The sequence below is a fragment of the Drosophila mojavensis genome, unplaced genomic scaffold (assembly GCF_018153725.1).
Source record: "Drosophila mojavensis isolate 15081-1352.22 unplaced genomic scaffold, ASM1815372v1 contig_74, whole genome shotgun sequence".
NCBI lineage: Eukaryota > Metazoa > Arthropoda > Insecta > Diptera > Drosophilidae > Drosophila > Drosophila mojavensis.
In genome coordinates this window covers 26,837,855-26,863,892 of record NW_025318899.1, presented here as the reverse complement: position 1 = coordinate 26,863,892, position 26,038 = coordinate 26,837,855, and the positions used below count along the sequence as shown (strand labels likewise).

Genomic DNA, 26,038 nt, shown 5'->3' with positions numbered 1-26,038 from the left:
AGACAGGTTAAACAATTCATTAAAAAGATAGTGATTAATTGTCGGAATGAAGTAATTTGCATCACAAGTTGATGACCAAGAAGTGTTTGGAATATTAAAATCACCCAACACAAGAAGCAAGTCTCTATCAGTTACATGCTCATAAATTTCTTTAATAGAAAACTTGCACATCAGAAGAGGGAGGGATATAAGAACATATGATAAATAATGAGCATGATTGGAGGGTTAATTAAACCCCTATGATCTCCGCATCATAAAGGGACGAACAGCAATTAACACCCCTCCACCTCTACGCATCGAACGGTCAAGTCTATAAATAGTGAAATTACCTGAAGGGATCTCACTGTTATGAATGCTATTACGTAACCATGTTTCAGTGAAAGCGATAAAACTATGCAAGAGTAGCTGTTTAAGTTTAGAATTTAAGCCGCGTACATTTTGATAAATCAGGAAAAGCTGAGAAAAAGGATTTATAGTATTTAGTTTTTTTGTATAATGTTCGATGATGAAGGTAGACTTAAGGAAACAGGAGTCGATTTGTTACGATCCTTGGGTTCGAATTCAAGCACAACTACATGAGGTGGCCACAATTTAGGATCACATATAGCTGTAAAATATTCCATCGGCCCATTAATCTTAAGTGAAGCAATTTCTCGCGGAGTTGCGAAACTTTGATACGCTTGTGCAGAATCAGTTGCTGAAAGTGCAAGATTTTTTGCAGCAACTCATATTGGCAATTGGGATCAAGCCTTATTACAGAATGAAAACAGAAATATTATAAAGACAAAGAGAATTATAAATATGTTGAGAGAGCGAGTCCAACAACAAACAGCCGTTACAGAGCGGAACGAAAGTACACAGCGAGAGAGTATACTTGCACAGCACAAGATCAAAATCAAGAGAGGCAAATACAATAACAATAGTTAGTGAGGGCAATTATGCAAGCACTCACACTAAGAAACTGAAATAGGGAGAGCGCCAAAAAAATAGAAACGCAAAAGCAAAATGCAAATAATGTAAATACTAAACCGACGCTGCGCCAAAATATCACAAATTAAACAAGTAAGAAGGCTCCAGTCGAGACTGCTCGAGTAGGAGATACCCTGAACCCTCTAAGCTGATATTATAATCATTCTGCACTTCTTTTATGCACATGCATCCACACGCACGCATAAGCCCGTGCTCTGCTAACTGCGCAGTAAGCAGCGACTGCGCTTGGGCTGCGCTGCAGTGTGAGCAATATTATGAGAATTTCTTTGTTGAATAATTTCTTTTGTAGACATACGATCTTAATGAAACTTTTAGAACGTAATCATATGGTGAATATGTGTGTACATTCCAAAGCAAAGACTCCAGGTCTAAAAGTGTTCAAATTAGGCTAAAAAAACAAAATCAATTTTTCGATTATTCTCGATAAAAAAGTTATCGGACGATTTATCGAAAAAATAAAGCAAACTCGTACTGCGTATGGTACACACGAGTATGCATGCATTTCAGCTCTCTAGCTCTTATAACTTCTGAGATCGACGCACTCATACGGACGGACGGACGGACAGACGGACAGGGTTATATCGACTCAGCTCATCGCGCTGATCAAGAATATATATACTTTGTGGGGTCTGCCACACCTCCTTCTGCCCGTTACATACTTTTTCACAAAACCATTATACCCTGATTTCCCATTTTCAATGGGTTCAGGGTATAAAAAGAAATTATTAAAAACACAGCGAATCACAGATCAAACCTTTCACAGGAATATATAAATATTTGCAAATATCAACCGACCGCAATTATGTGCTGCAGTAAGATATTGCTACCAACACCAATGCCACACAATCCCCGCCGCAGCGACGAGCTGAGTCGATTTGGCCGTGGATTTCAGAAGATATAAGAGCTAGAGACTTCAATTTTTTTTAAATGTCCGTTATTACAGTGCGGATATCGACTTTATAACTAACAAGTAAGAAAGCTCTAGTCGAGACTGCTCGACTACGAGATCCCCTGAACCCTTGGAGCAATAGATATTTCAATAATTTTTCGCAACTTTCAGCTTACACAAGTAATACGCACACACACACACACACGCACGTACGCACACACAGGCATATATACACACACACGCATACAGACACACTTACACACACACACGCTTACATACACAAACGCATACACACACACACATACACACACACATAAACAAACACATACACACACAAGCAACCACGCATAAACACGCATGGGCTGCAGTGTGCGCTTACTATGAGAAGTTAATTGTTTAATAACTTTTTTATGGATGTACGATCTTCATGAAACTTTCAGAATATGATTATGACATGAATATGCATGCAATTGCCAAAGCACAAGTCTCTAGTGTTTGAAATACGCTTTTTACAAAAGTGAGGGTGAGGGGGTGAATTTAGAGGTGGGGGGTAAATTTTAACAAAAACCGAAATTGTATAAATTGCATATAAACATACATTAAAAATTTGGAGACTCTAGCAATAAAGGTGTAGAAGATATAATTTTATAACTGGGTTTCGATAAGGTTTTTATCGATAAAAAAAGATCGAGATGAGTTATCGATTTTTAATGATAAACTTGATATGCGCGCTGTAATTACGGACATTTTAAAAAAAATTTGAAGTCTCTAGCTCTTATATCTTCTGAAATCGACGCGTTCATACATACGGACAGACGGACAGACAGACGGACAGGGCCAAATCAACTCAGCTCGTCGCCCTGATCAAGAATATATATACTTTGTGGGGTCTGCCACGCCTCCTTCTCCCTGTTACATACATTTCAACAAAACCATTATACCCTGATTTCCCATTGAAAATGGGTTCAGGGTATAAAAATTGATAGCTCATCCCGACCTTTTTATCGATAAAAAACCTTATCGAAAATCAGTTATCAAATTATATATTCTACATCTTTGGAGCTACAGTCTCAAAATTTTTAATGTATGCCTATATGCAATTTATACAATTTCGGTTTTTGTTAAAATTTTCCCCTCACCCTTAAATTCACCCCCTCACCATCACTTTTGTAAAAAGCGTATTTCAATAACTAGAGACTTGTGCTTTAGCAATTACATGCAAATTAACTTGTTTTCTTTCCTTTTTATACCCTGAACCCATTTTCAATGGGAAATCAGGGTATAATGGTTTTGTTGAAATGTATGTAACAGGGAGAAGGAGGCGTGGCAGACCCCACAAAGTATATATATTCTTGATCAGGGCGACGAGCTGAGTTGATTTGGCCCTGTCCGTCTGTCTGTCCGTCTGTCCGTATGTATGAACGCGTCGATTTCAGAAGATATAAGAGCTAGAGACTTCAAATTTTTTTTAAAAATGTCCGTAATTACAGCGCGCATATCAAGTTTATGATTAAAAATCGATAAGTCATCCCAATCTTTTTTTATCGATAAAAAACCTTATCGAAAACCAGTTATAAAATTATATCTTCTACACCTTTATTGCTAGAGTCTCCAAATTTTTAATGTATGCTTATATGCATTTTTTACAATTTCGGATTTTGTCAAAATTTTCCCCCCACCCCTATATCCACCCCCTCACCCCAACCTTGGTAAAAGGCGTATTTCAAGTACTAGAGTTGTGTTTTGGCAAGTGCATATTACTGATATAATTACGATCTAAAAGTTTCATGAAGATCGTATGTCCACAAGAAAAGTTATTAAACAATTAAGTTCTCATAGTAAGCGCACACTGCAGCCCATGTGTGTGTATATATATGTGTGTGTGTGTATGCGTGCGTATGAGTGTGTGTGTGTGTTGGTGTGTGTGTGTTTTCATTTCAATCTCTTTAAGTAATTAACTTTTTTTATTACTCTTTGGACCGTTGATAAGCTCGTCTTAACACCGGGTTTATCCCAAATCTTTGTGGTCGATTCGTGGGAATTCAAAGCTTTCCGAAATAATGCTCTTCTATCTGCTTGTGAAATCACTTGATTATTGCCGCCAATAAAATTTTTTCCATAGCTTTCCTTATTTTAAGAAAATTGTCAATTGGTTTTCTGTTTTTTCCTGTCTTTTCAGCAATTTTATTGTAGCATAGTCCAGATTCAAAGTATGCCTCAATCTTTGATTTTTCAACCAAAGATAAAACTGTTTTTTTTTACCCTGACTATAAATATATTGAATCCTTTGAGCTTCTCAAGAAATTTGGTGAGTGTAATTGCCGAAAAATAAGCAAGATAACTATAACCGCATTTGGGGGCGCTAATCTGATGACGCAAAATAAATGCAGGCATTCTTTGCGGACGGACAGACAGACGGACAGGGCTAAATCGACTCAGCTCATGGCCCTGATCAAGAATATATTTAACTTTGTGGGGTCTGCTACGTCTCCTTTTGCCTGTTACATACATTTCAACAAAACCATTATACTCTGATTTCCAATTTTCAATGGGTTCAGGGTATAAAAAAATGAAAAACAGTCTACGCCCACAAGAGGCATGGCGAATCGGCATTTGTAGCGCACAACTAAGAAATTTATAATCGTTTTCCACTTATACATTTATATAAAGAACCATAATAGATATTCATAATACGGGAGGCAATATTTTTATGAGACTTAAGAAATATGAGAGAAGCTAAAATAAAAATTTGCAATTTACAAAAAAGAGTTTTCCGCGGGATTAGAACTCGCATCTAAGGTGAATAGCATGTTAAAATAAAGATCGCCAGCGCCTCTGCCTACAACACCACCGCGTCGTTTTGTACAACAGTAATTAAAATGAAATGACGCCATATTGAAAAGTAATTATATACATATATATGTATGAATATGTGTATATGAATTTGAGGTCTATTTAAGAAGAAGAGAAGTATTAAGTACCATTAATTCAAGCTCGCACCTTCCCAATAAAGTATCTATTTGATAAAAAACGAAATATGTATGAAAAACAAGTAAGAAGGCTCCAGTCGAGACTACTCGACTGGGAGATACCCTGAACCCTCTAAGCTGATATACTACTCATTCTGCACTTATTTTATGTACACATGCATACACACGCGTCCACACGCACATATAATCACGCGCTCTGCTGACTGCGCAGTAAGCAGCGACTGCGCTTGGGCTGCACTGCAGTTTATTTCGGCGCTATTGAAGCTAGAGACTTGAAATATTGAACACATACTCGTGTATATCTCCGATTTATAAAGTGTTCAAATTTTGCCGATCCGTCCCCCAATAGGAGCGAGGCAAAATGCATTTTCCGATATGCCAGAAATCATATTAGGTGAAAAGCTAGAATGCTGAAATTTGGAATGTAGATCCGCGTCGGTCATCCAAGCTCACGAGCTATGGCGGATATATCTACGCCCATTGGTGGCGGAAAATCGGATAGAACGCTGAAATTTTGCACGTAAGCTAATATTATGATTCTATAAAGTCTAATGACATAATTATATGTCTACGCCCATTAAGGGTGTGGCAAATCGGACCTGAAAATATAGTGATTTAAATTATGCTATATTTTGGACGCTATTGATGCAATATGATATATGAGCTCGGGCCGACCCACCAAGACCAAAGAGCTAAGGCGGTAAACTTAATTTTCTACAGCTTTAGAGCTAAACTTAGCTACAATATTGCTGATGGGATGTGAATGAGTATTCTGCAACTGGTATCGTCCGACTGCAACGTTCTTACATGGTATAGCCCATTTTCAATGGGAAATCAGGGTATAATGGTTTTGTTAAAAGTATGTAACGGGCAGAAGCAACAGTCGTAAAATTTTGTGCGTGCTGTGCTTCTGCCCAACAGTTTTCGCAGTTCTATTGTTGCTTGAACTGTTGCTGCGTGCATTTTCGACAGTCGCAGTCGCAGCAAAAGCAAAAACATTTCTTGATCTGCAGCGCACCTTTATATATAGCGAGTTTACCTTTAAAAAACAATAAATCATCACGTTATGTTTTTATCGATTAAAAACATTATAGATCAAGCCACTATAGCAAATTGTGAAGTCTCTCGACGTTAAAAATGAAGGAATGTTGGCCAACTAACAAATGCACGTGCAGCAGCTACTACAGTTTTCTTATACGTGTGCACACATACATTCAAACTTATTCTAGCATATTCTATTCTTAAAATCACATTGCGATTGTTGTGCTAAAGTTCTCAACAGTTAGTTTAGTTTAGATTTGCTAGATGGCGCTGCAGCAGTGTATCTAAAAAATTAAGTGGCGCTGTTTCTAGTGGCGCGACGCTCAATCGAGAAGTCTCGGGTTCGACTCTAGAGCGCGCAATTTATATTTATTTTAACTGTTACAAAATATATCATGTTTATACCCTGAACCCATTTTCAATGGGAAATCAGGGTATAATGGTTTTGTTGAAATGTATGTAACAGGCAGAAGGAGGCGTGGCAGACCCCAGAAAGTATATATATTCTTGATCAGGGCGACGAGCTGAGTTGATTTGGCCCTGTCCGTCTGTCTGTCCGTCTGTCCGTATGTTTCAACGCGTCGATTTCCGAAGATATAAGAGCTAGAGACTTCAAATTTTTTTTTAAATTTTCGTAATTACAGCGCGGATATCGAGTTTATCATTAAAAATCGATAACTCACTACGATCTTTTTTTATCGATAAGAAACCTTATCGAAAACCAGTTATAAAATTATATCTTCTACACCTTTATTGCTAGAGTCTCCAAATTTTTAATGTATGCTTATATGCAATTTATACAATTTCGGTTTTTGTTAAAATTTACCTCTCACCCCTGTATCCACCCCTCACCCACATATTTATAAAAAGCGTATTTCAAATACTAGAGACTTGTGCTTTGGCAAATGCATGCATGTCCATTATAATTATAATCTGAAAGTTTCATCCACAAGAAAAGTTATTCAACAAGTAAATTTCTATAGTAAGCCACCTCTGTACTGCTCGACTATGAGATCCCCTGAACCCTTCGAGCAACTGATATTTTAATAATTATTCGCATATACACAAACGAATAATTATTAAAATATCAGTTGCTCGAAGGGTTCAGGGGATCTCATAGTCGAGCAGTCTCGACTAGAGCTTTCTTAATTGTTTTCTTTTATTTTTTTACGCAATGTACAATGAAGCATTGATTGCTATTAGACATCTGCATGGATGCATTCAAAAGGGCTATTGAATCATTCATTTTTAAATGCACACACTTTTTTTCCTGTACAGCATTTAATGAGTACTAGCACTGACCAGAGAACACATAGTATATACATGTAGTACAAAGTTTTTCAACACCAAAAAATCGGTCTCCTAAGGCCTATCAATTTCGTATTTCGGGCTACGAAAATATGCGAAAGCACAATCATTCCGCTTCATGCGCTCGACCGAGATGGTCAAATGTTGAATAAAAGATGCCTCTATGCTCAATTTTTGTTCTAGCTCTCTCGCTCTCTCTGCTCTCTGCTCTCTCAAATATGTATATATATGTATGCATGTGAGCACAAGCAGCAGCTCACGAAAATTGAAATTTCTTCGCGTTAGACTGCCGTTTCTTCCCTTACGTGTGAAGAGTATTCCGAACACTTCAAACCGTTTACCAAGCTCGTACAAAATATTTGCGTTTTCGTTATTATTTGTGGGAAGGGCATGAAACCGTTGGTGCGCTTAATGAAAAAGTTTTCGCGACGAGCATGCACACACACTCTCGCTTGCTACATGTACTATGAGCATTTGTATGCCTGTGTGCGAGGCTCTTGCTGCCTGTAGCAATTTTAAAGCCCAGCATTTGCATGAGTCCGAGTCTGCTGATCAGGGCTCAACGAGCACTGAAATTGTTTTAGTTACAGAGGAAGAAATATCAGTAGTTCTCCGAGGTCTTAGAACCAACACAGCTCCAGGGCCGGACGGGATCCCAAATCGCGTGCTAAAGCTAGCCCTCGCCTTGCACCCAAGTACGTTCGCATTATTATTTAACGAATGCCTCATCCAAGAGACGTTCCCGGCAAAATGGAAAGCCCAGAATCTGGTATTGCTACCCAAGGCTGGCAAACCACCGGATGAGCCATCTTCGTACAGACCGATCTGTCTCTTAGACACCATGGGAAAGGTGTTTGAGAAACTGATCTGCTCTAGGCTGGAGACTGCGATTGCAAGCGCCGGAGGCCTGTCACCAAACCAATTTGGATTCCGGAAGGCCCGGTCAACAACGGACGCGCTTAACAAAGTTGTCGGTCTGGCCACTTCCGCTATTCAAGGCACCAGATGGAGGGACGGGACGAAGGAATACTGCATCATCGCGACCCTGGATGTAAGGAATGCCTTCAACACAGCTAGTTGGGATATGATACTGAATGCGCTGTCACAATATAATATCCCTAAATATCTAAGAGAGATAATAAAGAGCTACTTCAGAGGAAGAACACTGGTATACAACACGAGCGAGGGTCCCCAAACTCATACAGTGTCAGCTGGAGTACCCCAAGGCTCAGTGCTGGGGCCTCTCCTATGGAACATCATGTACGACGGCGTACTGCGCTTGGAACTACCAGCAGGCGCGCACACCATTGGCTTTGCTGATGATGTAGCTGTCGTAGCCATAGGAAAGGAGCTCAAAGATACAGAGGATATGTGCAGCGAAAGTATCAATCGCATACGAAGCTGGTTGACTGGAGCTGGGCTCGAGCTAGCGGCACACAAAACCGAAGTTGTACTAGTCAGCAGTCGCAAAAGAGTGGAAACTGCCAATATAAAGATCGGCAGCGTCACCATTGCGTCAAAGAGGGCGATAAGATATCTTGGTGTTATGATAGACACAAGATTAACTTTCCGCGAGCACTTAGAATATGTGCATAAAAAGGCAGCTCTCTCGAGAATCATGCTTAACACGCGGGGACCTAAACAGCAACGACGTCTCCTCCTAATGAGCGTCATTAGGTCTGTCATCCTCTATGCTGCGCCAATATGGGCAAGAGCGATGGCAACGCCGAGCTACAGCCGAGGCATTTGCGCGATCTACAGGCTGAGCGCAATCAGAGTCAGCTGCGCTTTCAGGACTATCTCCGATGACGCGGCGCTCGTCATAGCCGGTATGGTGCCACTGGAGTATTTGGTCGCCGAAGCCGTGGAGCGGAATTCGCACGGGCCTACGCGACTCAACGCTGTCAGGGCGAACAGCATCGCACGATGGCAAAGAAAGTGGAATAGCTCAGCTAAAGGGCGGTGGACGCACAAGCTCATCACGGAGCTTGAACCATGGGTTAACCGCAAACATGGCGAGGTTAACTTTTACCTTACGCAGATCCTCTCGGGTCATGGATGCTTTCGGAGCTATTTGAAGCGCTTTGGCCACGAGGAATCTGACGAGTGCCCTTGGTGCGAGCGAGGGCATGTGGAAGACGCCAACCACATTCTTTTCGAATGTGGACGGTTCCTGGAAGAGAGGCGTCGTCTGGAAGAGGCAGTGGGCCGCTCCATCAGAGCGGACAACTTAGTCAACGCCATGCTGGAATCGGAGGAAGCTTGGGAACTAACAAGCGCCTTCGCGGCCACGGTGATGATGGAGCTCCGCAGAGTCGAGCGACTGAGAAGACGAGCTGTCCCAGGCTAAAGTAGCGCATAGTGCTTGCGAAGCAATGCTTTACGGCCGTCCCGCAAGCACCGCGCGCTATCCTAGCCACCACGCAACTTGCAATTTGTTAAAATTTGTCAATAAATGAATATAAAAAACACACACACACGCACATACACAAACAATTATATACATATACACACACAAGCATAAACACGCATGGGCGGCAGTGAGCGCTTACTATGAAAACATAATTGCTTAAAAACTTTTTTAGTGGACGTACGATCTTCATGAAACTTTTAGATTATGATTATAACATGGATATGCATGTAATTGCCAAAGCACAAGTCTCTAGTATTTGAAATACGCTTTTTACAAAAGTGAGGGTGAGGGGGTGAATTTAAGGGTGGGGGGTAAATTTTAACAAAAACTGAAATTGTATAAATTTCATATAAGCATACAATTAAAATTTGGAGACTCTAGCAATAAAGGTGTAGAAGATATAATTTTATAACTGGTTTTCGATAAGGTTTTTTTATTTTGATATGCGCGCTGTAATTACGGACATTTTAAAAAAAATTTGAAGTCTCTAGCTCTTATATCTTCTGAAATCGACGCGTTCATACATACGGACAGACGGACAGACAGACGGACAGGGCCAAATCAACTCAGCTCGTCGCCCTGATCAAGAATATATATACTTTGTGGGGTCTGCCACGCCTCCTTCTGCCTGTTACATACATTTCAACAAAACCATTATACCCTGATTTCCCATTGAAAATGGGTTCAGGGTATAAAAATCCAGAATTCCCGCTGCCCGCTGTTTTGGAATTTTTTCCGCAATCGGCTTTTCAAAAAAGCCAGATTTGACGGGGAAAAAGCTGATTTGGCCCCCTCAACTTTTAATGGTGTGAACGATTTTGGGTTTGTCACTTTAGTTAGTCAGCTATTTAAATAAAAGAGCCCTTCTTCAAACCTAAAATCGTTCACACCATTAAAAGTTGAGGTAGGCACACGCCAATGTTCATCTCCCAAACATACAAACAAAGATATACACACACCCACATGTAAAGGCACACAGGCATACAAATGCTTCTACAAGTGATATCCCATAATTGTGAGCAGCACATCCCATGCGTACACACAATCAACTGTATATTCATACATACATACATATGTATGTCTGTGAGCACTTCACAAGATCGACCAAATGCAAATGCTGGACTGTAAAATTGCTACAGGCGGCAAGAGCTTCGCACACAGGCATACAAATGCTCATATTACATGTAGCAAGCGAGAGTTCGGAATACTCTTCACACGTAAGGGAAGAAACGTCAGTCTAACGCGAAGAAATTTCAATTTTCGTGAGCTGCTGCTTGTGCTCACATGCATACATATATATACATATTTGAGAGAGCAGAGAGCAGAGAGAGCGAGAGAGCAAGAACAAAAATTGAGCATAGAGGCATCTTTTATTCAACATTTGACCATCTCGGTCGAGCGCATGAAGCGGAATGATTGTGCTTTCGCATATTTTCGTATCCCGAACCTAAAAAGTGAAGAGCCGAGCAAATACGAAATTGATAGGCCTTAGGAGACAGATTTTTTGGTGTTGAAAAACTTTGTACTACATGTCTAGTCTATGTGTTCTCTGGTGAGTGGAGATACCCTCCAAGCTGATATTCTACTCATTCTGCACTTCCTTTATGAAAATACAAAGACGAAACGAATATTTAATAGAATAACAGATTTCTTATAAATGTACCATTAATAGGTCAAATATAATAGTATATTTTGAAAACTTACACTTTCATTTGCATTTATTGCGTTTGCATTATTTTCATTAGCAGCTGTAGCAGAGCAGTTCAAAATATCTTTACAGTTGTTCTCAATCACATTTATTATACTCATATTGAAGTTTGGTGTACAACGTATGGGAAAGAGACAAAAATTGTACTCATTTAAAAAGAGTACAGCTTTTACTGTCAGTCACTGTAAATGTGAACAGTATAAAAGTTGTACAGAATTTTTTTTTGACAGTTGAATATACTGTACAGCAAGGCATGAGTACAGAATTTTTGAGAACATTTTACTACTGTACAGTACTATGGTTTTAGAAATGAATACATTCATGCAGACCTCTAATTGCGATTGAGGATCTTTGCATTGTCATTGAAAATTTACGCAGTAGGCTTGATAACAGTGACAGTTTTCAGAATACGTGAACGTGATCAATCTAAATCTTTTTTTCATTTAAAAGGTAACGTCACTGTTTATCACCAAACGGTTTTCAACATTTATTTTATTTTATTTACTTATTTTCTTAAAGCTATTGACAAAAACGAGAAACAGAATATAATTTTAATAGTACATCGACCCGATGGGGGTATTTTATTTGCCAGTCTGGCCAGCTATGCCCACGTCTCACAGCCAAATATGGTCAGTGATACTAACGAAGCTATAAAAGAAAGTGTTAGTAAGAAAACTTAAAAAAAAATATATTAAATGTATATTTATTAACTATATCTAACATAATAATTAAAATAATTCTTAAAAAAATAAAAAAATAAATAAACAAAAAACAAAATAAAAATTAATAAAAAAAGAAAAGGTAAAATAAAAAGAATTTAGTATAGAACAAGTAAGAAAGCTCTAGTCGAGACTACTCGACTACGAGATCCCCTGAACCCTTGGAGTAATAGCTATTTCAATCATTTTTCGCGTCTTTCAGCTTATACAAGAAACACGCACACACACACACAGACACGCACGCACGCACGCACACACAGGCATACATAAACACACATACATACACACACATACACACACACACACACACACACACATACACAAACAATTACAGACATATACACACACAAGCAAAAACACGCATGGGCGGCAGTGACCGCTTACTATGAAAACATAATTGCTTAAAAACTTTTTTTGTGGACGTACGATCTTCATGAAACTTTCAGATTATGATTATAACATGGATATGCATGTAATTGCCAAAGCACATGTCTTTAGTATTTGAAATACGCTTTTTACAAAAGTGAGGGTGAGGGAGTGAATTTAAGGGTGGGGGGTAAATTTTAGCAAAAACCGAAATTGTATAAATTGCATATAAGCATACATTAAATACATGGAGACTCTAGCAATAAAGGTGTAGAAGATATAATTTTATAACTGGTTTTCGATAAGGTTTTTTATCGATAAAAAAAGATTGGGATGACTTATCGATTTTTAATCATAAACTTTATATGCGCGCTGTAATTACGGACATTTTAAAAAAAAATTTGAAGTCTCTAGCTCTTATATCTTCTGAAATCGACGCGTTCATACATACGGACAGACGGACGCACGGACAGACGGACAGACAGACGGACAGGGCCAAATCAACTCAGCTCGTCGCTTTGATCAAGAATATATATACTTTGTGGGGTCTGCCACGCCTCCTTCTGCCTGTTACATACATTTCAACAAAACCATTATACCCTGATTTCCCATTGAAAATGGGTTCAGGGTATACAAAGGTGGAAGAACTGATATTTCCAATTATAGAGGCATTGCGAAATTATCTGCTATTCCAAAGTTATTTGAGAAAATCATAATATCGGCCTTGCAGCATTTTTGCAAATGGATTATTCAACCATCTCAACATGGTTTTGTTCAAAATCGGTCAACGTCCTCTAATTTACTTGAGTTTACTTCGCTTGTTAATGACAGTTTTTCGAAAAAACAGCAGACCCCACAAAGTATATATATTCTTGATCAGGGCGACGAGCCGAGTGTGTGTTTATGCTTGTGTGTGTATATGTATGTAATTGTTTGTGTATGTGTGTGTGTGTATGTGTGTGTATGTATGTGTGTGTATGTATGTGTGTGTATGTATGCCTGTGTGTGCGTGCGTGCGTGCGTATGTGCGTGTGTGTGTGTGTGTGTGCGTGTTTCTTGTGTAAGCTGAAAGACGCGAAAAATTATTGAAATAGCTATTACTCCAAGGGTTCAGGGGATCTCGTAGTCGAGTAGTCTCGACTAGAGCTTTCTTACTTGTTTATATAAGGGAATAATGAAAGATTCTTTCCAAATTAAAGGGAACACAGAAGTATCCAAGGACAAGTTAAACAATTTTAGTAATTGTGACTGAAGAGAAACACTGCACTCTTTAATCACACAACTAGGAATATTATCGGCACCGGGAGAGAAAGATGATTTCAATGTCCTAATGGCTGCAGCCAGAGAGGCTGCAGAAACTTTAGGAGTATTCATAGACCCATACTCAGGATGTGAATATGGATATGAGTTGCTGTAGAGATCAGCAGAAGAATAAGTGGATTGGAAAAAATCAGCAAATAGATCAGAGGAATCCTGGTCATTGCAAGTTTTTTCACCACCAAGGACAAATGAGGACGGCAGACCAGAAGATTTACGCTTCAAGTTTACAAAAGAGTAAAATTGTTTGGGATCTCGAGCAAACTGACGTTTGCAACGTATGAGATAATTCTCATAACAGCTAGAATTTAAAAGATTGAAGTTTGACTTGGCAATGGAATATTTGGACCAGTCAACACTAGAACCAGACTTTTTATAATTTTTAAAACATTTAGTTTTAATGTTTCTCAAGTTCGAAAGAGTCTTGGTAAACCATGGTGGCTTATTCGAAACTGCCGAATTACGGCAGAGAGGGACACAAACATCCAGAATAGAGTTTAAAGTAGAATAAAACAAGTAAGAAGGCTCCAGTAGAGACTGCTCGACTAGGAGATACCCTGAACCCTCCAAGCTGATATTATAATCATTCTGCACTTCTTCTGCACTTATAAGCATGCGCTCTGCTAACTGCGCAGTAAGCAGCGGCAGTGCTTGGGCTGCGCTGCAATGTGGGCAATATTATGAGAATTTATTTGTTGAATAATTTCTTTTGTAGATACACAATCTTAATGAAACTTTAGAGCGTAATGTGTGCACAAGTCTCTAGTACTTGAAATGCGTTTTTTACAAATTGGTGGCGAAGGGGCGTGGTATCCAAAATCTGTAAATTACAAAATCTTTGTGTCCATTAACTCTATATACAACGCAAATTTGGTTTAAAAGTGTTCAAACTAGGCTGAAAAAACCAAGTCGATTTTTCGATTATTCTCGATAAAAAAAGTTATCGGATGAGTTATCGAAAAAATAAAGCAAATTCGTACTGCCTATGGTATATAATAGTATGCATACCAAATTTCAGCTCTTTAGCTTTTATATCTTCTGAGATCCTTTTGCTCATACGGACGGACAGACGGACAGGGCTATATCGACTCAGCTCGTCGTCCTGATCTTTCTGCCTGTTACATACTTTTCACAAAACCATTATACCCTGATTTCCCATTTTCAATGGGTTCAGGGTATAAAAACGATGCTGCCAAATTAATATCAACCGACTCATATAGAATAGACCAGTCTGTTGAATTAATTAATTCGTTAAGCAAAACAAAATTGCATTTACGATAACAGCGACTAAATTTGGAAGGCATTGGAGTATTAGTGGGAGGATTATCAACATTTAATAAAACCTCTAAAGTGGGGTGATGTATATCCTCTGGTAAGCAGAAAGGAGTTGATCTCGCGACATTAATGAGCGTATCATGATTAACAAACACAAGATCTAGAGTGCGATTTAGATGGTTTAAAATAGAGTTCATCTGAAACATAGACAGGTTTAACAATTCATCAAAAAGATAGTGATCAATTGTCGGAATAAAGTAATTTGAATTACAAATTGATGACCAAGAATTGATGACCAACACAAGAAGCAAGTCTCTATCACTTACATGATTTATTTATATTTGATTTACAGACAACAACGCATACGCAGGCATACGCACGCACGCATAAACACGCATTGGGAAATTAATTGTTTAATAACTTTTCTTGTCGATGGACTATCTCAATAAAAAAGATCGTGATCATAACATTGAAATTCATGCATGTTCTAAAGCACAAGTCTCTAGTATTTGAAATACATATTTTAGCAATATGTGGGTAAGGGGGTGGATATAGGGGTTTAGGTTAAATCAAAACAAATATCGAAATTGTATAAAATACATATAATTCGAAATTTAATGTTTGGAGACTTTAGCTATAGAGTTGTTGGAGATACAATTAAATAACTAGTTTTCGATGAGGGTTTTAATCGATAACAAAATATCGGGAGTAGTTATCGATTTTCGGAGAAAACTCGATATGCGCGTCATATATCCCAGACCTAGGAAAACAGTCTCTTTAGTCTTTAGCTCTTATATCTTCTGATCAAGTTGTTGTTTATATAGTCTGCCACGCCTCCTTCTGCCTGTTGCATCATACCCTTGTGAGGAGCAATATTGGTATTAATGTATATGAAGTTGCTGTGCGTTTATACGCATGTGCGTGCATATCCATGTTGCTCCACCCAGCGACGCGAGTACTGTAGGAGCGACCCTCGCGACTATAGTCAGCCTCTTTCTCTCCTACATATTCAGCAATGGGCTCGCGCCGCACACACGTCGACCATCGAGGACCGTTAGCCGAGGTGCCGTTCCGGCCGGGTGATAGTGGTGGACACTTTCACTCGTGGAGCACCAACGTTACTTCGGCCAATGGGAGGCTGCCACGCAATTTGGCGCGAAAGTGGCGTCACCCAGATCACGCCAATTTATCGTTTTTATGGGTACGAACGGCAGAAAGGCCCTGCTCCAGAGCCGAACAGGCCCTGTTACCACCCGAAGCAGGCCCTGTGGCTGGGCTATAAAAGGCCACCGGCAGCTCTATACGAGGAGTTGGAGTAAACAAGTAAGAACGTTGCAGTCGGGCGTTACCGATCACGGAATACTCATTCACATCCCATCAACAATATAGTAAAGTTTCGCTCTAATACTGTAGAATATACAGGTTTTTCCGTTTTGCCACGCCCCTACTGGGCGTAGACACCTCATTTTTGGTCAGTTCTTAGAACGTGATAACGATACACTAACAGCAAAGTTTGAATGCTTACTCTCAAGAAATGTGAAAATTACAGGGTATTTTTCGATATGCCACACCATTAAAGAGGCGTAAAAATTAATTTTGGGTCATCGATAGAGGAGGTTACTGGTAACTTAACTCTTCTAACTTTGGAGCTTCTAGCTATTATACTTTAGGAGATATCAACTTTTGCGGTTTGCCACGCCCCCTGTGGGCGGACAAATATCCGACAAAGTTTTTGGGTCTTGGGTGATCACTGATCAGCCCGAGTATATATACAAAATTTGAGGTCTCTGGCATCAATAGGGTCCAAAATAGAGCAGAATTTAAAAAATCACTATATGTTCAGGTCCGATTTGACACGGAAAGCAGGATCGTCAGCGGCACCAACAAGGACCTTGGTGCAGCCCAGCAGCTTAAGCGAGGCCTGCATATCTGAGTAAGTTCAAGTAGCCGTGCGTAAGAGAAGTGTTATGAGTGAAACGAAGCTAGTGTTTTGCTGTGAGCGAGTGGAATAGTAGGAGAGATCTGTATCGCCGACCGAACCGCCGGAGTTCACAGACCCAAATCCTGGCGTTTCCGAACCGTTCCACTGAAACTAGCGTGTTTTAGCACAACACTCTCCCAGCCGGAGTGCGTTGAACCAGCACTCAGCCGGTGTGCCTTGCTAAAGCGAACCAGCATAGAATCATAAAATAAGTGACGTGTAAATTTACCAGCTTATATTCAAGAAAATATACTTTACGGTATAAACCAAATCACAAGTGACTAATTCTTCAACAAATAAATTTGTTGGCACGAATCCACTGTCAGCTGAAACTAGCCCAGCTTAGACTCGGGATAAACCGAAGGTTCGTTACACGCTTAATTCACATTTTCAATGGGTTCAGGGTATAAAAAGATTAAACTGAACAAAAGTTAAACTGAACAATGAAAACAAATTTAATCAAATGCATATCTCTTTAGGCTTAAATTAAATCTTGGTCAGGTCCTGGACCTGAATCCGCTAAATTTTACAAAACATCAGGGCATATCACTTATCAGAGTAAAGTGTCCTCATAAATGGTCCCTTCTTTGTTTTTCTTTAATCACTGACCAAAGAACACATAGATGAGACATGAAGAACAAACTTTTTCACCACCGAAAAAATGTGCATTAGGGACTACTCACCTTCGTAGTTGCTCGGCTCCGTCTCTTAAGGCTCGAGCAGTGAAAATACAACACTACAAAGTCAGTTCGTTGCGAGCGCTCAAACGAAATGGTCCCATTCTTATATGAAGCAAGGCTATGCGCTATTTGTCCTACTCTCTCTCTCACTCTATCTCTCTCTTTGGTCTCTCAAATCACCGAACTCAGCAGCGCACAAAAATTGAATTTTTTTCGCGATGATCCCAGCTCTTTCCCTTTGAAGTGAAGGGTATACCTAATCATAAAAGCGTTTGTCACGCACATGCAAACAAACTGTAAGCGTTTGTATGGTTATTCGTGAGAAGGGTATGAAAGCGTTGATACTCATGGAAATGCTTTCGCGACGAGTGTGCACACAGACACACACACTTGCAGTCTCTGGAAACATGAGCATTAGTGACCTGTGTGCGTAACTCTTGCTGCTTGTAGTAATTTTAAAGCCCAGCATTTGCATTTGGTCGATTTTTTGCTCACAAACATACATACATACATGTATATACATATGTATATGTATATACATTTGCATATGGGTATGTATGTATGGAATGGGAAGATAATTGTCTCTCGATTGAATAGTTTGTAAATTATGTATGGTTTGCATTGTAAAGTGACTGTCAAATGGGCCTTTATGACTTAATATGACATGTGTATTTCATGTCCCATTTGAAGTATATATATTTATAGTCTGCAACCCGAAATATTCCAAAGCATATACATACATATGTTCATATGCAATTTTTAAAATAAGCATATGTTTATACATATAGAGGTCAAGATGACATAAAAATCATGCAAGTAAAAAACAAATATCAAAAGTATTAGAAAGTGCACTTGTCACTTTAGTTAGCTAATTAAATATTTCTATGTATGTACATAAATGCGATTCTGCAATTCGTATTTCGAACTCTAAATCGTTCACACAATTTTAGATTGAGGTAGGTCCACGCCAATGCTCATATCCCATGCATACACACAAAGACATATGTACACATACGCACATGTAAAGGACAGAGGCATACAAATGCTTCTACAAGTGATATCCCATAATTGTGAGCATCGCATCTCATGCATACACACAATCAAATGTACATATGTATATACATGTATGTCTATATGTTTGTGAGCAAAAAATCGACCAAATGCAAATGCTGGGCTTTAAAATTACTACAAGCAGCAAGAGTTACGCACACAGGCCACTAATGCTCATGTTTCCAGAGACTGCAAGTGTGTGTGTCTGTGTGCACACTCGTCGCGAAAGCATTTCCATGAGTATCAACGCTTTCATACCCTTCTCACGAATAACCATACAAACGCTTACATTTTGTTTGCATGAGCGTGACAAACGCTTTTATGATTAGGTATACCCTTCACTTCAAAGGGAAAGAGCTGGGATCATCGCGAACAAAATTCAATTTTTGTGCGCTGCTGAGTTCGGTGATTTGAGAGACCAAAGAGAGAGATAGAGTGAGAGAGAGAGTAGGACAAATAGCGCATAGCCTTGCTTCATATAAGAATGGAACCATTTCGTTTGAGCGCTCGCAACGAACAAACTTTGTAGTGTTGTATTTTCACTGCTCGAGCCTTAAGAGACGGAGCCGAGCAACTACGAAGGTGAGTAGTCCCTAATGCACATTTTTTCGGTGGTGAAAAAGTTTGTTCTACATGTCTCATCTATGTGTTCTTTGGTCAGTGCTTTAGCTAAATTTTACGTCTAGAAGTAGTCTATTATATTTAATTATGGGCTTAAAGGAGTAATAATAATATCCTTAATAAAGCTAAGTATCACCGGAGCTATCATGACAAAGACATTATCTAGCTACTAGAATTATTTTCCAATATGACTATCGTCTGAAAGAATGGCATCATCATTTAGGATACTCAAATATTGAACTTATTTTATTACGTCAGTGATAGGAATGAAATATAGCCCATTGAATACAACATATCCTTAGTGCATGACAAAGCCTCTGGCATTTTTCTCTGCGAGCCATTGCAATCCTTACTAAAGACGCCGTTTTAACCTTGGTAGGACTTGATGAGCGACACGTCTTTGCTCCTATTTGTCCCAAAATTTATTTTATTTCAACGTCAACACAGTCCTTTCACAAATTATGTTCTTGGCCGTCAAATTAAAAAAAAAATTGCAGCATTTTGAGGCCTTAGAAAAATATTTCTTCAATATCCCGTAAAAGGATTCTGCCTGCAATGCACTATGGGGAATTTTGCCGCTTTTCGGGTATTTAGTCATTTTTGCGAAGTATGAAAATTTATAATTTTTTTATGTTAACATCTTAATAAAACTCCAGACTTTAAGGTACTGTACCCAACATGTTGAATAACAGTCCACTGTTAAGCCTAACTAACTAACTAACTAAGCCTCAGCTTACAATTTGTGGTAGCCGATTTTCAAATCATCGTTATTCAATGACCAGACATTATTTTTGAGAAATTTTAAAAGGATATGAATTTTTAGGGCTGCTACTATGCGTTGGCTTAAATAACATTTGATGTTTGAGCTTATTTTATTCATTTATTGTAAAATTAGCAAGTGTTGCTAATGACATTTCTTGTAAATAAAATTAAACTTTGCAAAGACATATAAAACAGCCATAAGGGCGCATAAGTATAATTCCAATTGCATGTTATAGAGTAATTAATTGGGATCTCAATGCCTTTGTCTCAATGTGCACTTTTGCGCACAACCGGCGCAAATCAATTTTTAGCAGGTGACTGAGCTGACCTGTGTGATATTTGGCTCAATGAAAAAGACAACTCTAACCAAGAAATAGTAATTGTGATTTCTTTTTAAGGCGAAACTAAATAAGACTAATATTGATTGAACTTATTAATGATATTAAAAAAGCAAAAGACGCTTTTTTGCCAAAATATAAATGCCAAATGGAAGAAATGCAGCAGGAACAAAAACTAGCTGACAACTATGAATGACTGCCTATGACAGCAAATGTTTATAAAATAATTGTTCATTTGAGGCAGATTATGGAAAATACTGTTCATCCTGTAGGCATTTTTGGCAAGGAAGCGTCTGATTTGCCCAACCAGGTCTATAAATCAGACTAATTTTATCATGCATGGAAGGATAGCAGAATCCATAATTTCACTGATGGTTTTTAGCAATGGATACATCTGATCAGATTATTTCTTCGGCAAATCTTAAGAAACGAGTTGGAAAGCATAAAGGTCGCTGTCTAATGAAGTTGTAGGTCTTGTATTATGTAAAGTTGAAGGCACAATTAAATCAGTTGAAGAACCCGAATTTTTTCAGCGGATCAATATTTCTGGCTGATCTAGAACTCGAAACTGAAGAAACCTAATTTCGATTTTATGAAAGTTCGATTGTTTTCAATTAAAATTATTATTTTAAAGTATAAACAAGCAAAATTCTTTGAAAAAAATTTTTTTAATTTGTTTAATTAATTTTTTTTTTAATAATACAAAAACCGGATCAAAAAAACTGGCTTAGTTTTCAAGTTATTAATTAATACCCGATAATTTGGATTTTTCCCCATAAGGCAATGGTCATATGTTATGCTTGGCTGCTGAAGATTTATGGGTCATTATGCTTTTAAAACATATTAATTTGATAGATGAGAGTTTGGCGACAATTGAAATTCATTTGCAATGCGTTTTATAGCCGTGCTGGGGTTAAACCTTGCGCCATTGAAGGTCTGGAATATATGCTCAAATTTTCTTAGATTTTTATAACTTTTATTATATATTGATTTTTTTTCACCAATAATACCAATTCAATTTTTAATACCAAAATTATTTGGTTGTCAACTGCTCAAAAGTGAATAGACAACTAAAAAAAGCTTTTGTCAAATTACTTATGGTATTAATTAATTTTCTTAGCTTAGATCCAAATTTTCGCTATTTAATTTATCGGTACTATGAAATGCCAATTTCAATATTCACAAAACGATTGTGTCAAAATATGTATATTTTATAGAATAACCTTTATTTTCTTCCAACCTTTTCTACATACCTTGGGCATTAATTATTAGAGTAAGTGAAGTAGAATGTACATATAGCTCACAGGCTTCAGACAATACTGGGTGTGTACATACATATGTATGTATGTATATTCAAGTCTATCAGAATTAAAAGCCAAATGTTAATAATACATTTCTGTGTAATCGTTCATTTTATGTTTGTACATAACATTTTAAGTTATACTAACCAATTTTTAATTTTATAGAAAATGGTCTACAAAAGATGATTCCAACCTATACATGATCTTCGATTATGTTTGTGGAGGCGAGCTGTTCACATATCTGCGAAATGCGGGGAAGTTTTCTAGCCAAACTTGTAAGAAAAATATTCGTTCAGAGTTAAATAAATTATTAATTTTTAATTTCAGCTAACTTTTTTGCAGCAGAAATTGTAAGCGCTCTTGAATATCTACACTCACTACAAATTATATATCGAGACTTGAAACCAGAAAATCTGTTAATAAATAGGGATGGTCATATAAAGATAACCGATTTTGGATTTGCTAAGAAACTCCGTGATCGGACGTGGACATTATGCGGCACACCCGAGTATATAGCACCAGAAATAATACAATCTAAAGGCCATAATAAGGCAGTCGACTGGTGGGCGTTAGGTATGATACTGTTTACACGGATTCACAATATTATATTCTTATAAATCTGTTTATAGGCGTATTGATTTATGAAATGCTTGTGGGCTATCCGCCTTTTTATGATGAGCAGCCATTTGGAATCTATGAAAAAATATTAAGCGGCAAAATTGAATGGGAGCGCCATATGGATCCCATTGCTAAAGATTTAATAAAAAAGTTATTGGTGAATGATAGAACAAAGAGGCTGGGGAATATGAAGGTAAGGTTTGATATTATTTTATATTATTATTATACTCGAAAGTGAAATGAGTATATTGGTTTTGTGCAATGTCCGTCTTGCTGTCCGTCCGTCTGTGCGTCTGTCCGTATGAACGCAGTTTATTTCGGCACTGTTGAAGCTAGAGACTCGAAATTTGGGACGCATACTCTTGTATATTTCCGATCTGCAAAGTGTTAAAATTTTCCGGATCCGCCCACTAGGGGCGAGGCAAAATGCATTTTCCGATATACCAGAGATCATATTAGTTGAAAAGCTAGAAAGCTGGAATGTAGATCCGCGTATATCTACGCTCACTAGGAGCGTGGCAAATCGGATGAAGATATAGTGATTTTTCAAATTCCGCTATATTTTTGGCAGTATTGTTGCCAGAGACCTGAAATATATATACTCGGGCTGATCACCAAAGACCAAAGAGCTAATGCGGATATATGTTCGACCATAGGGGGCGTGGCAACCCGCAAAGGCTTAAATCTCCGAAACTATAAGAGCTGAAAGCTTCAAATTAGGATAGTTAAGCTACTAGTAACCTTCTCTATCGATGAGCCAAAAGTAGTTGTTATGCCTTTTTAGGGGCGTGACAAATCGAAAAATACCATGTAATTTTCATATTTTTTGAGCGTAAGTATCCAGCGAAAGCAAGCATTTAGGTTACCGTTACCTCGTTCTAAGAAGGTGTCTACACACAGTAGAACGTGGCAAATCGGGAAAAACTACATTTTCTACAGTATTAGAGCTGAACTTAACTACCAAATTGCTGATGGGATGTGAATGAGTATCCCGCAGTCGGTAACGTCCGACTGCAACGTTCTTACTTGTATACTATGATGGATTTGTTAAAAAGAATGTTAAATACAAAAGAAGGCGTGATTGAATCCATAAAGTATATACATATATTCATGATCACAAGAACGAGCTCATTGGATTTAGCACTGTCTATATGTCCGTATTTTTAACTTCATATACAACTTTACAGCTAATCCGAATTTATTTATCTCAGAAGATACAAGAAGATATTGTATTTTACTTTTTCGATTACTTATCCCATATCTTTTTATTGTGAATAATCATTAATTATTAATTTTATATTTATTAAATCCTCAGAATGGAGCTGATGACGTTAAGAGGCATCGCTGGTTCAAGAACATTAATTGGAATGATGTATATAATAAAAAACTAAAGGTAAGTTTTTCATTGTATAACAAAGGTTCACAGCAAAAATAAATATTTATAAATACATATAATTTTAAATAGCTTTAATAGTCACTGCAAACAATGTTACCAATAAGCCTCAATAAATAATTTTTTATAAGTCTTTCATTGTAAAAGGATTTATTTATTTGATATAAATTGAATAATTAATTGTTTTTGTATTGCAGCCCCCAATTTTACCTGATGTACATCATGATGGGGATACAAAGAATTTTGATGATTATTCCGAAATGGATTGGAAGCCTACTATTGCAATAGACCAAAAAGATTTTAAATTATTTAATGATTTCTAAAAATAATAATAAACTTCTACAAAGGAATTTAAGAACAAATACAACAAATTATAATTTATGAAGTAAATATTATTAGTGGCAATGCCAGAGTTGAAGATAATACCGACCTGTTTTCAAATATACGGCAGAAGTATAGGCATATTATATTTATCGAAGTACTCAACTAGGAGATCATCTGAACGCCGAATGATCTGGGCTGTCTGTCCTTCCGTCTGTCCATATGAGCCCCAATATCTCAGAATATATAACAGAATTTGAAATGCATATGAATATCAACATATTGATATTGGAGCTCGCATGTAGAGTACTGGTGAAAAGTTGGCTTTATACTGCGAAAGCAAGACTCGCTGGGCAAGTGATGGTATATGTAAATTCTGAAGAGCCAGTAAAACCTAAGAACAAGTGTGAAGTGATCGTACGGATTGAAAGGACAAACCCGTTTAGCTGTTCACTAAGAAGGTTATCATATACTGAAAAAAGAGGCGAAATAATTTATACTGGTTCCCCAATATGAACAAGTAAGAAGGCTCTAGTCGAGACTGCTCGGCTAGGAGATACCCTAAAGCCGCCAAGCTGATATTCTACGCATTCTGCACTTCTTTTATGCACACATGCATTAACACCCATCCACACGCATGAATAATCGAATAATCGGCTCTGCTGGCTGCGGAGTAAGCAGTAAGCAGCGAATGCGCATGGGCTGCACTGCGGTTGGGCAATATTATGAGAATTCGATTGTTGAATAGTTTCTTTTGTAGAGCGTGATTATATGATTAGAATCACAAGTCTCTAGTAATGGAAATACGTTTTTTACAAATTGATAACGATGGAGCGTGGTATTCAAAATCTGTAAATTAAAAATAAAAAATCTTTGTATCCATTAACTTTATATACAACGCAAATTTTAAGTCTCCAGGTCTAAAAGTGTTCAAATTATGCTGAAAAAACAAAGTCGATTTTTCGATTATTCTCAATAAAAAAGTTATCGGATGGGTTGTCGAAAAAATAAGATAAACTTATACTGCATGCCAAGTAGATAATTTTATATCAATGATCGTGGGTTTGCCTATCAGAATGATTCTTTTTTTTATACCCCGAACCCATTTTCAATGGGAAATCAGGGTAAAATGGATTTGTTGAAATGTATGTAACAGGCAGAAGGAGGCGTGGCAGACCCCACAAAGTATATCTATTCTTGATCAGGACGACGAGCTGAGTTGATTTGACCCTGTCCGTCTGTCCGTATGGATGAACGCGTCGATTTCAGAAGATTTAAGAGCTAGAGACTTCACTTTTTTTTTTTAAATGTCCGTAATTACAGCGCGCATATCAAGTTTATCATTAAATTATATGCAATTTCGGTTTTTGTTAAAATTTATCCACCCCTCACTTTTGTAAAAAGCGTATTTCAAATACTAGAGACTTGTGCTTTGGCAAATACATGCATATCCATGTTGTAATCATAATTTCAAAGTTTCATGAAGATCGTATGTCCACAAAGAAAGTTATTAAACAATTGAGTTTTCATCCTAAGCGCACACTGCAGCCCATGCGTAGGTGCTTGTGTGTGTATATGTTTGTGTATGTGTGTGTGTTTGTATTTGTGTGTGTATGCGTGTGTGTGTATGTATGCCTGTGTGTGCGTGCGTGTGTGTGCGTGTTTCTTGTGTAAGCTGAAAGACGCGAAAAATTATTGAAATAGCTATTGCTCCAAGGTTGCAGGGGATTTCGTAGTCGAGCAGTCTTGACTATAGCTTTCTTACTTGTTTTTAATTGTAGTACTTGATTAATCCCAGTGGGCAAATTGGAATGCGATTTTCGATCCCTTGCACCTGCACATATACAGGTGAAATTTACCTTTTTAATAAGAAGCATATGTACATACATATACTAGTGGGCATCTGTTAGATGTCATAAATATCATGCAATTAAAAAATACATATAAAAGTAATGGG

At 37.9% G+C, this 26,038-nt stretch overlaps 1 protein-coding gene across 3 annotated transcripts in view; it reads left to right on the top strand.

The window, feature by feature from the left end:
• LOC6583662 (cAMP-dependent protein kinase catalytic subunit 3) overlaps positions 1–24,122 on the top strand; it is an 88,910-nt gene extending 64,788 nt beyond the window's left edge. The window contains exons 4-8 of one of the 3 annotated variants that reach the window (XM_002009291.4): positions 21,915–22,024; positions 22,092–22,322; positions 22,379–22,560; positions 23,683–23,760; positions 23,958–24,122. In XM_002009291.4, the coding sequence (XP_002009327.3) occupies positions 21,915–22,024; positions 22,092–22,322; positions 22,379–22,560; positions 23,683–23,760; positions 23,958–24,083 (727 nt within the window). In that variant the 3' untranslated portion in view covers positions 24,084–24,122. Of the gene's footprint in view, positions 1–4,058; positions 4,099–21,914; positions 22,025–22,076; positions 22,323–22,378; positions 22,561–23,682; positions 23,761–23,957 lie in introns of those variants that run through there. The other 2 variants (XM_032730942.2, XM_044009486.1) reach the window with 2 other exon arrangements.
• The last annotated feature ends 1,916 nt before the right edge of the window (positions 24,123–26,038 follow it).